The 12,989-nt window shown below is 43.0% G+C and overlaps 1 protein-coding gene across 1 annotated transcript in view; it reads right to left on the bottom strand.

Moving 5' to 3' along the window:
• PDIA4 (protein disulfide isomerase family A member 4) overlaps positions 1-12,989 on the bottom strand; it is a 127,273-nt gene that overhangs the window by 66,951 nt on the left and 47,333 nt on the right. The window contains exon 3 of the mRNA XM_077491867.1: positions 2,473-2,678. Within this exon, the coding sequence (XP_077347993.1) occupies positions 2,473-2,678 (206 nt within the window). The remainder of the gene's footprint in view (positions 1-2,472; positions 2,679-12,989) is intronic.

The raw sequence follows: 12,989 nt of genomic DNA, 5'->3' as shown, positions 1-12,989 counted from the left end.
CCATTCAACCCCCCAGGATGGCGGCTCCTTAAGTGCCGTCAGCTTATTTCCACTCGCTAAATGCAAGTGGCAAATTTGCTGTCCTAGAGTGTATGGCTGTGAAAGGAGTGCTTCTGAGAATGCAAAGATAGAGATGGCTTACTTCTGACGCCAAGAAGATGGGCACTGGTGAAATCCTTGGTGATCCCATCCAAAAGCAGCTCTGAAAAGACTCCATCAAAAGGGCATGCAGAGCAATTGCTTCTTGCAATAAAGTTCAACAGTCTAGCATTGTAAAGCATCTGGTGCATATGCACAGATAAGAGACTTTGCTTTAACGTAAAGACATGCATCTGTCTCCAGTACCCCATCACAGCTAAAGTTTAGGACCAAGGTCACCAACAATCTGGTGGTCTATGCTAGCATCAACCTATTTTCACTTAAGGGAGTTAAACCCATACTGATTAGTCTGAGACAACAAACCCAGGACCAGGAGCAAAGCAGTACTAAACACCATGACTGGAAAGAGCTTCCATACTTTTACCATGAAAGAAGGAGCATAGTCAACCTTGTTTAGGCAAGAAATGGTTGTACGAACCACACAAACTATTTATACTCCCAGTTGAGTGGGTGAAGAGACACACAATGTTTAGGCCTCATGCACACGGACGTTTTTACAGCCACTTTTTTGAGCTTTTTTTGCAGCTTAAAAACGGCTGTCCATGTTAGTCTATGGCTTCATGCCCACCTAGGCGTTTTTGAGCTGCAAATGGCATAGGCGTTTTTAAGCTGTAAAAAAAACCCAGGACCAGTGCGTTCCGTGGCGTGGAGCTAGAGCTGTAAAAACGCGAATCGCGGGAAAACGCGCAAAAACGCGCATAAACGCGCAACATATTTTCTTTGTTTTCTGAGTGCTATAGCCAAGAGATGTGTTTCTTAAAAAACGCTACTTAACGCTAAAAAACGCGCAAAAACGCCAATGCAAAACGCGGTAAAAATCACGTTTTTAACAACAATTTTTCCAGGCTTCGGAGCTAGCTTTGCAGCCAGTTTTTTAAAACGTCCGTGTGCATGAGCACTTAGGGTGAGCAAAACCTCTCTGGATGCTCCCTGTTCTGAAGGAAAGGGTTTTGGCCTCAGATTAAGCTAGTAGGAGTGACAGGCTGATCCTCCAGCTCCAGGATAGATAGGGGGAAAAAAAAATATATATATATCTTTGCTGTAAGGGGCAAGGAGGCAGCTACACCCACTGGAGTAGAGAGGCCAACATAAACACTAAGGGATAAATTGGATTTACAGTGGTCTGTGCACTGAATCAGCCACTGCTGCAGTAATATTTGTGTTAGTTTGTGGCCTGCAATCACTTAGGTTTTCCAGTGTCCAATCCTCTTGTTGGCAACATTATAGCCAAAAAGTTAAAAGATTGTTTTGTCCAGCAACGGAAAAGATGTTAGGCTTTATGAAGAGCTGATACATTACTAAAGGTTTCCTTCCTCAGTTAAGCAGGCATTACCACATTAATGAGCAATTGCTCCTCTTGTCAATTTATGGCATGACGGGCAAGTAATAACGGTTAAAAATTTAGACCAAATAGTCAAGTAGTAGAGCTGCACGATTCTGGCTAAAAAGAGCATCACAATTTTTTTGTTTAGAATAAAAATCATGACTCTCGCAGCGTAACATCTCTCACATTATACAAAGAATACGGATTTAAACTTGTAAGCAACAAGTATCAGAAAAAGGTTTAGTCTTTAAAAGCGGAGTTCAGGTCGAAATATGCCTTTTAAGATAAAAATACCCCCAGAATACTCATGCCTCTTGTAAAGTAACAAAGGAATGCTGTAAACTATGCAAAGTTCTCTCTTTTGCAGTATAGTTTTCTTACTTTGAAGTTCCTGCACAGCATGCCCATCTCCAATGTGTCCTTTCTGGATTCAGTGCATGCTGGCTACCCAGCATGCACCTGCCAATCTTGCGCATGTGCAATGGAATCTTGGTCAGCTCCAGTAACCTTTAACATGGTTTTCTTTGGGAAATCTAAGTCAGCTTGACATGGTACTGGAGCTGTGCCATGACAAGCTGACCAAGATTTTCCAGACACTAATGCAAATGACATTCAGCACTGCGGCCCCTAAAGACTGAAGTTAAATTAGGCATAAATCATATAAGTGAACAGAAAAAAAAAAAAAAAAAAAAAAAAAAAACAGACCTAATTCATTAGGAAGTTCATTCCTTTGATTCAAGAATGAAGAAGTGTTACTTATAGTCATCTCCGATGTTGAGATAAACTTGGCAGGCTGGAAGAATCGAGATTTTGATTCTTTAACGATTAATTGTGTCGATCTAGCAAGTATCTTTTTTTTGTTGTCACAACATGAAAAGCAAAAGAATATTAAAATCATTTATAAAAAGGAAGAAGGAGGGCGGTCTGTGGGTGTAGGGTTGTACCAAGCTTTTCAAATCAGTTACATGTTAGACTGATGTTTTTCTTACCTTTTTCTGTTCGAGGACCATCATAGTCAACAGGCTGGCCTTTCTTTAGGATTTTAATTGTAGGATAGCCACTAATGTCATATTTTTCAGCAACCTTTGATGCTACAGTCGCATCAATTTTTACAACTGGTATCTGTGGATCATTGTCCTTTAGTGTCTTTGCAATTTTTTCATATTCAGGAGCAAACTGCTTGCAGTGACCACACCTAAGAAATATAAAAAATATAAATCATTAATATATTTTGTTTCCTTTTTAACGAGGAGATACTTGAGTCTTTTGCAAAAAAAAAAAAATAAAAAAAAAAAAACGCATGCCAAAGTGGAAGCCTACTGCCGGCAACTTACAAATTGGTGAGATGCCGACTTTGCGGCACCGCACCGATTCCCAAAAGCAGTTCCTGCACTACTTTTAGCGACTTTGGGGGCGATTTTAATAGACATCTGTGCATGAATCTGCACAGATGAGGTCTCTCAAATCGCCCCCAAAGTTGGACTCAAATGGCAGTTTGAAATAATGCAAGTTCAGCTGAACGCGTACGATTTCAAACCCACGAGGGAAAAAAGTATTTGATCCCCTGCTGATTTTGTAAGTTTTCCCACTCACAAAGAAATGATCAGTCTATAAATGTTATTGGTAGGTTTATTTTTAACAATGAGCGACAGAATAACAAAAAAAAATCCAGAAAAACATAAAAAAAAAAAAAAAAAAAAAAGATAAATTGATTTGCATTTTAATGAGTGAAATTAAAGCGGAGGTCCACCCTAAAATGGACCTCCGCTCATCGGAATCCCCCCCCCCCTCCGGCGCCACAATCGGCACCTTTCAGGGGGGAGGGGGGTGCAGTTACCTGGATAATCCAGGTAACTGCACCCACTTCCGGGCTAGCGCTCTGCGGAACGAGCGTAGGTTACGCCTCCGTTCCGCAAGCGCCCGCCCCCTTCAGCAAGTGCCCCGCTGCCTGCTGGGAAACACACAGCTCCCAGAGGCAGCGGGGACCGACAGGATTGCGCCGCGCGGCTCGCGCATGCGCAGTAGGGAACCGGGAAATGAAGCCGAAAGGCTCCATTTCCTGATTCCCATACCCAAGATGGCGGCGGGACCCGGCAGCCGAGCGAGCGATCGGCTTCGGGTGCCGACATCGCGGGCGCGCTGGACAGGTAAGTGTCACTATTTAAAAGTCAGCAGCTGCAGTATTTGTAGCTGCTGGCTTTTAAAAAAAAAAAAAAAAAAAAAAAACGCGGAGTCCCGGTGGACTCCCGCTTTAACATTTGATCCCCTATTAATCAGCAATATTTCTGGCTCCCAGGTGTCTTCTATATAGGCAACGAGCTGAGATTAAGAGCATTCTCTACCACTTAACCAGTTCCTGGCCAGCGCATGCCGACGTCGGCAGAATGGCACGGGCAGGCATATTGGCGTACAGGTACATCCAATCTTTAATGCCGCCCTGCCATTGCGCCGCCAGCGGCACGCTCGCGTGCTGGTCGGGACCCCCGCGAGTCCGTTTGCGGGTCCTGCGGACTCGATCACCGCGGGCATACCCTCGATCATCTCACGGGGCGGCCGAACGGAGAGATGCCGTTGCAAACAGCATCTCCCCGTTCTGCCTAGCAACAAGTGAAGCTGATCTCTGCTCCATGTGATTGGAGCAGAGATCAGTGTTCACTAAATGAAAGCCCAGCCCCCAACAGTTAGTAACACACCCCTAGGAACACTTAACCCCTTCACTGCCAGTGTCATTTACACAGGAATCACTGCATTTATATAGCAGCGATTGCTTTATAAATGACAATGGTCCCCGAATCACAAAAAGTGGCCTGGTCTTTGGCCAGAAAAATGGTCCGGGGCTGAAGTGGTTAAGAGCTGTGGGCCGAAGTGACGTTTTGACGTTGCTTCCGCCCAGCAATTGTATGGAGATGGGTGGGGTCATCAAGAGGATACGATCTCCTCCAGCGCTGCCGACAGTTCCGGTAAGTTTCCGCCACCGATAAAAGTGATCTCACAGCGAATACGCCGTAGGGACCACTTTTATCGTGAAAGACAAACAGTTTAGATTTGAAAGCTTTAAAAAAATAAATCAATCAGATGAAGCCACATCTTGTGGGTGTAACGTGTAAGCTGGAGGCTCACGTTAAATGTTTTAAAGCATTACACTATTGAAGCTTTTTTATTCTTACATGGGAAATGAGTGTAGATCAGTTACACTGTGGATACCTTGAGGTGAATATTTGGAAACATCCTGTTATGATCATTTGCAAATATCTTGCTTTTTTTTTGAGTGGAGCATTGGGAAACATCTTGCTACCTGGATAGAGACCCGGGCTGGAGGATAAGGCATATGTGATCTCCTTAAACAAGAGATCTAGCTAGCTGGTAAGCGTCAGTAGCATTATTGGTGGAGGATCTTTCCTGTTGTACCCTGTCACATCTTCTTGGGTGTCGTGTGTGGTGTCACCATAGGGGGTTGAGGAATACATTTGGACTATACATTTTTGTGAAGCACTTGTTCAGTTACATCTCAGGACTTTATGGGACATTTAGAGAACTTGTGTAGTGGTTCATTTCTCCAATTCATGTATGCTAGTTTAGCATTTACACTATATTCAACATTGGGATATATGGATTAATTATCATATTTTTATTAGTTTTCAGTAGGGATGCACCGAATGGGTTTTTTGGTGCCGAAACCGATACCAAAAATGAAAAATACACTAGGCCGAAAACCGAAACAGCACCGATACCGAAAATGACTGTTTTTAAAAAAATATTTTTATACAGGAGATGGTCAGAGACTGGGGACATGATACAGGAGGTGGTCAGAGACTGGCGACATGGTTCAGGAGGTGGTCAGAGACTGGCGACATGGTTCAGGAGGTGGTCAGAGACTGGCGACATGGTTCAGGAGGTGGTCAGAGACTGGCGACATGGTTCAGGAGGTGGTCAGAGACTGGCGACATGGTTCAGGAGGTGGTCAGAGACTGGCGACATGGTTCAGGAGGTGGTCAGAGACTGGCGACATGGTACAGGAGGTGGTCAGAGACTGGCAGCATGGTACAGGAGGTGGTCAGAGACTGGCAGCATGGTACAGGAGGTGGTCAGAGACTGGCAGCATGGTACAGGAGGTGGTCAGAGACTGGCGGCATGGTACAGGAGGTGGTCAGAGACTGGCGGCATGGTACAGGAGGTGGTCAGAGACTGGCAGCATGATAAAAGAGATAAGTGTGCTGTCCCCAGTGCAGCCAGTGTGCTGTCCCCAGTGCAGCCAGTGATGCCGCAAAAAGAGGAGAGCCGCCTCCGCCGTCTGGTTGAATAGAGCGCCGGGAACATTACAGCTTTAATTTCAATAGCTGTGTGTTCCCCCATTGCGCGCCGTCGCATACAGCCCCTCCCTCTTGTCCGGGGAACGTGATAGACAGATCACCCGTCCAATATGGCATTTTCGGCCGATATGTTTCGGCGGCCGAAATTTCGGTGCATCGCTAGTTTTCAGCACCGCTTTTTTACCTCCAATTCTGCATTATGGTGAGTTGAACTATTTAAATTTATTACTACAATGTAAGAATAGAAATAATACGCTTGAATCGCTAACACCAGCCATTGCCCTGACAAGCTGCCCACGAAAAATCACTTACCCTCTGTGTGCTCCCACCCTGTCACAATTTTCTACCACGCAGTCGGTCTTTAAAAAAGTTTGGGGCTAAAATATGATAAAAGGATTTCATTCTAGCCTTATTATTGGCATTGCTGGTGTTTTGCATGGTTTTAAAACAGCAGCATAATAGGAGTGTGGCACATTCAAGGCCACCAACATGTAAATTTGGTCCTGGCAGGAATCTTATGATAACAGTAGAGGACACAGGAGCCAAGTCTTAATATATATATATATATATAACAATTTTTTGTGTGTAATTCCCCACACCCCAGGGACATCCCCTATATAACAACCTGTCCCGCTGCCAGCAAACCTCATTTTTTAGCAAGACATTAGGTAGGCCATGAGAGGAAGCAAGAGAAAGAAAGAGAAACATGGTCACTTAAACAGGTTATTAATTCAGCACAGCTTGCAGCACCTTATAACTCAAACTGGAAACCAGAGGAGGTCTGAACATCCACTTGATAAAACTTAAAGCAGATTTACATGTTTTGTATCACTTTAACCACTTCCATACTGGCCTATAGTCAATTGACACCCGCAGGAACACTCTCCTATCATGGGTGGGCATGAGGACGACCTTAGCTCCCTCGCTGCTACTGTGGGTCTCTTTACCAAGTGACCAGATGTATCCAATCACAGCCAGTCACAAATGTCAACAAAAAAAGTCTGTAGAGTTGTTTCCGGGTTCTCCTCAGTGTGCAAGGAGGAGATCTAGAGAAAAACCCCTTAGTACCCTGCCCGATCTCCGCCCAAATAAAGGAGGACCTGTCACAGCCCATCAGAGTACCCAAGTACCTGTCACCAGTTGGGGTGTTTTCTTTTAAAATGGGTTCATTTTGTGGGCAATTACACTATCCTGGTGCCCCAGGGCCTTCAAAAGTGTGATAGGTTGTCGGGAAACTAAATGTGCAATTTATGCTCTTAGAACGTCTGATGGTACTCCTTGCATGGGACCCAGGATGTGTAAAAGTCTCCCACATGTGGTAACGCCATACTCTGGAGGAGTACCAGAATGTTTTTGGGGTACCTTTTGCTATGTGTTCAAAAAAAAAAAAAAACATAAAAATTTACAACTTTGTTAAAAAATAAAAAAGATTATAATAAATAATTGATATATAATCTCTCCATCTCCCTATCATGTTCAAAAGACTGAGAATGCCTCATAGAATATACGTTGGGGCATTTGCTTTGCATTTGCGTTGGGGTCATTTTGTGGGCAATTCCATTGTAATTCAAAAAGGTGTAATAGGACATTATGTGTAATTTATACTCCTAGAACGCCTGGTGTTGGGCCTCTGTGTGTGGCCAGGGCATGCAAGTCTCACACATGTGGTATTCCATTACACAGTAGTGGCAGAATGCATTTTGGGGTGCAATTGGAAGTATTCAATATTCTGTGTGCGAGAAATAACCTGACAAATTTTGTGTAAATAAATTACAGCTAAACAACCCCGCCCCCCCCCCCCCCCACACCAAACCACACCACTCGCCATGCCCCTTACTAAATACATTGGGCTGTCTACTTTTCAAAAAGGGGCCATTTGAGGGGTATTTGTACTTTCCTGACATTTTAGGGCCTCAAGAAATTAAATAGGCCGTCAGTGCAGCAGGTGTGATAAATTGTCAATGATTTGCGCCATAGCTTGTAGATGCTTAACTTTCACACAGACCAAATATACACTTATTTGGGTTATTTTTTACCAAAGATATGTTTCTAAAGGGAAAAAAAAAAAAAAAAAAAAAGTTTGTTGTTTTTTTTCCCCAAAATTTTCACTCTTCATTTATGTCAAAAAAACAACAACAAAACAAAACAAAAACACAAAAAAAAAACAACAACCAACCACACACACAGTGATTAAATACCAAATCAAAAGAAAGCTCTATTTGTGTGAAGAAAATTATAAAAATTTTGTTTGGGTACAGTGTTGCATGACTGGGTAATTGGCACTCAAAGAGAAAGAGCACTAAAAGCTGAAAATTTTCCTGGGCAGGAAGGGTGTATAAGTGCCCTGTACTGAAGTGGTTAAATAGTTGGTTTGGACCAAGCTGGTCCAAACCAACTTTTTCCTTCACCAAGTGCTGCACTAGCAGTACACACTATATATACTGCATGAAGCTTTAGCTACATCCAGTACACAGTACTGGGTTCCAGCTCTGAAACAGACTTCCCATCACATACCCGGAACAATGCAGAGTCAGCCTGGGCAGTGCTATATATAAATTTATTATCTCTTGATGCCCCGTTAAAGACCTTGTGTCAAAACATGTCGGGTATTTTTTTTCATGCCCATTAAAAACCTTAATTGGTTGATTTGCACCATGTGGAGCACTTGTTTTTTTTCTTCCCATATCGTACATTCCTTCATCCTTGACCACCCTCCTGCCATCTTTACGCGATGTCCTTGGTCACCTGCCACTGGCTGTTGGTTACGCTTGGTCCCACGTTTGGAATTGTCCTCTACTGCATCTGTGACATAATTTATATCCACCACGGATCGTTGGTCTCGTCTGGTCATTTCCTTTGGGATTGCCCATCATCATACTCCTTCAGAGTGACAAGCCGGTTTCACTCACTACCGTTTGGTACGTGCATCCACCCAAGTCAGTAAGAGTACCTTATTGTGTTTTTCCTTGGGAAGAGTCCACCGGCACACCAATCACTCCCAGATGTATTTGGCTGAAGCAGAATTATATAAGAACTAGGGCTGAAACAACTAATCGACTATGAAATTAATCGATTATTATTTTCATAATCGATTAATCGGCCAGTAACATAATGGGGTTAAAAACTAAAATGAGCCCTTTATAGTACAAAAATAATCAATACTATAAATATTACTTTCACAGTTCTACAGTATAAAAAAAAAAAAAAAAAAAAAAAAATGAACCCCTTCCAGTAGTGATTATTTGCTTTTTTTGTACTATAAAGGGATCATTTTAGTCTTTTTAACCCCATTATGTTACTAAACGTCTTAGGCCTGGTTCACATCTATGTGTTTATTGGTGCTTTTTGCAGAAATGCACTACAGTTCATTTGGTTTCTTATGGGAACACGTTCATATATGTGCCTTTTTCAGCCGCTGCATATTTGGAAAGGGTCAGGGACTTTTAAACGCGAAACTGTGCTTTTTTTGGTTCAATATACTTCAATGGAGAAGCTGCAGAAAAGAATGTCATGCGTTTTTGCAGCAAATGTGTTTTTTAATCTGCCCAAAAAAAATAAAAAAATAAAATAATGCAAAACACGCAAACTGCAGTAAAATCACGTGCGCACAAATCAAAAACAAACAGCAAAAAGCACTGCAGAAACAGATCAAAAGCAAAAACTGCATAGGTGTGTACCAAGCCTTATGCTGGCCCCACGGATCAATTTTCAGGTGAGAATATTCAGACGAAAAATCTTTGTACATTCGCTGAATGAAAGAATTTTGTTTGAAATTTTCACTTCATTTCTGAACAAAAACCACATACACTGTCTGAAAATTCCTTTGACCAAGAAGTTTTCTATTTTTCCCCATCAGTGTGGTTGAAAATGAACGTCAATTTGACCCTTTTTTTTTTCTATTAATTGTTAAACAATAATAATATTTATTAATTCATTGAAACAAAAATCGGCCAACTAATCGATTATGAAAATAAACGTTAGTTGCAGCCCTAATAAGAACTTTTGCTGTGTTTTGTTGGGGCCCAAATATATGGCTCCAGTCCTATAATTCACTGCGTTTTATTAGCACTATCCACATTATTTCTACTTGTTCCTTTGTTCACATTTATAGGTTTGTTGTTTGCATCATCACGTGATTTATGCTACTATTTGGATTAGATTATTCACTAATCAATCTCACCCTGGTGTTACATTTCTGAACACAATTGTGAGCGCTGCACATTTTTTTCTACATGCCATTTAGACTTTGTTTGTCTGAGTGCTAGCTGCTTTATATAGTATTATTTTGCTTTTTTGGTAAAGCGCAGAGTTTTCTTTCCTTGCTGCCTGCAGCACACTGTGCCCAAAGGCGATATCCTCATGCCTTCTTACATCCACCTGATAAAACTTGGTGAATGTATGTAATGAAGACCAGGTTTCGGCCTTACAAATCTGATCCATGGAGTCTTGATGACTAGGGGTGCAACAGATCAGATCGTTCCTTGGATCAGAGTCACAGATCGGATCATTTTTCGGATCAGCAAATAATTAAAATTTGCAAAAACCTGTGAAAAAATTCCACCACCATATAGTCCCCACTGTAATATCACATCCTCTCCCCCACTATAATATTGGCTGGGTGTGGCAGAGTATTGGCACAGTATGGAGGGATGGCTGTGACTGCAACTGTCACAGAGCAGGGCTGTGGGCACTAGATACAGTCCACAGTGCTGCTGCCATCCGATCTCTCCCCTCCACTGTACAGATCTGTACACAGAGGGGAGAGAGGAATCGGCGTCATCATGACGCCGGTTTGTTTACAAGTGATCGCTCCTTCATTTGAAGGAGCGATCACATTGTAAACGCCGACGGGTGCACCAAGATGGCCTTTCCTAAGGGGAGCACTCCGTGGATCGAGGAGTGTGCCGATCCAAACGGGGCAACCCGTTCGGATCACGGATCCGTGACGATCTGTTGCATCCCTACTGGTGACGCATTGCCCAAGAAGCACTAACCACCCTGGTAGAGTGCACTTTGACTTGAAAAGGTGGACTCTTACCCTTTAAATCAAATCACAAGTCTGAATTATAACCTGCCGAATCCACTTAGCCACAGTGGGTTACGACGTTGCCTGTCCTTTCTTAGGACCTTTTGGCAGAACAAATAAGAAATTAGTCTTCCGAATCTGAGCAGTTGTCTTTAAATAGACTTTGACCGCTCTCACTACATCAAGACAATGTAGAGACTTTTCTTTCCTAGAACATGTTTCTCTCCCCCCCCCCCCCCCCCCCACACACACACACACACACACACACACACACACACACACACACACAATGGCAGGACAATATCTTGGTTCAGGTAAAAAAAAAAAAAAATTGTGATCTCGATTCACCCCCCCCCCCCCCCCACTCCTGCAGAAGTTGCGGATTCTTTCATATAAAGAAGTGGAGAAATTATCTGCTCACTCAGCTGTCAAAAGAAAACATCCAGGCAGTCTGCAACGTTTTTTTTTTTAACTTGCAACTAAGCTTCCTTCTTAATAAAAAGGGATAGAACTTCTGTGTAAATAAAGTAATCTGGGCAGTCTGCCAAGTTTTCAACAGCAGGAAGTTTAACCGCTTAAAATCTAAATCTTTCTTACACGTAGTTGAAATAAAAAAATAAATAAATAAAAAAAAAACCCTAGGGAATAAAATTCCATTGCTGCAATAATTTTATGTCTCACTGTATTTGCCCAGCGGTCTTTGAAATGCATTTTTTTTTTGGGGGGGGTGGGGGGGGAGAATACAATTCAATATAAAAAAAAAACCCACACGGAACAGTAAAGTTAGCACAATTTTTTTTTGTTTTAATGTGAAAGATGTTATGCTGCAGGAATCGCGATCTCTCTTCTAAGCAAAAAAAAAAAAAAAAAAAAAAATTGGGATTCTCATTTTAGCCAGAATTGTGCAGCTCTAACTCCTTGCTGACAATATAGCAACCAAGAACACCAGCTTCCTTGTCAGAAGGACTAAGGGAATATACATTGTATAAAACCCCGACTAAAGAATGGGTAGCAAGCAATCTTTGAAATGAGACTGATAAGGCCGAGGCTTGGCCCTTAATAGTACTCAAGGCCAACTTCATCGCTACCCCTAATTGTAGAAAGGTAAGAACCCTTGGATTCACACAAGGAAACATAAGCCCTCCAGACTCTAATATATAGTTCTGGAAGCTGGCTTCCTTGCATTAATCAAGGTAGCGATAACTGACCCCTGAAAGCCCAAGTTTCTTCAGAATTTGGGTTTCAATAGTCAAACCATTAAAGTGGTTGTAAACCCTTACAAACCACTTTGACCTACAGGTAAGCCTAGATTAAGGCTTACCTGTAGGTCCAAGCAATATCTCCTAAACCTATATGGTTTAGGAGATATTTGCCCGAAAACGGGCACCGCTGTCTACGGCGCATGCGCCGTAGACAGCGGCGCGCAGGCGCACTGAGCGCGGCAGTTCCAAGAATGGAGCTGCCGCATTTGTCGAGTCCCGTGCGCATGCGCGGGAGTGACGTCATTGCGGCTTTGCCTGAATGACAGCGGCGGAGCTGCGAGACGCCACCAGCAAGATGGATGCGGCGGACTACAGGGGACAGCGGCGACTTCGCTGGCTCCTGTGTCAGGTAAGTGACACATAATGGGCTACTATGCGATGCATAGTAGTCCATTATGCTTTACCTTTGCAGGGAAAAAAAGAGGAAGTAAACTCATCAGGGTTTACTTCCTCTTTAAATTTAGCGTTTGCAAGGTAGGATGGTATATCAGACCCTGTGGGAGGTAGGACTGGCCGTAGTGGAAGGGACCATGGATCCTCCACTCCCATCTTTACGATTTCTGCATACCATGACCTTTTGGGCCCATGCTGGTGCTACCAGAATTACCGGCTTTCTTTCCAGCTTGATCCTGCAAAGAAGTCGAGGCAACAACTGAATAGGGGGAAATTGCATAGATCAGTGAGAACTGATTCCATGGGGTCACCAACGCATCCGTTCCCTATGCAAGTGGATCCCTTGTCCTGGACACAAAGTTGACTAACTTCCTGTTGAATCTGAACGCTAGAAGATCTACATCCAGAGTCCTCCATCTTTGGCAAACAGCCCGAAAAATGTCAGGGTGAAGGGACCATGCCCCTGGAAATAACTGCTGGCAACTCAGGTAGTCCGTATGACAACTCTACTCCCA

The sequence above is a fragment of the Lithobates pipiens genome, unplaced genomic scaffold (genome assembly GCF_037356315.1).
Source record: "Lithobates pipiens isolate NorthernLeopardFrog02 unplaced genomic scaffold, aLitPip1_a1.2 Scaffold_19, whole genome shotgun sequence".
In the NCBI taxonomy this organism is placed as follows: Eukaryota; Metazoa; Chordata; class Amphibia; order Anura; family Ranidae; genus Lithobates; species Lithobates pipiens.
This window is presented reverse-complemented; position numbering and strand designations above follow the sequence as displayed.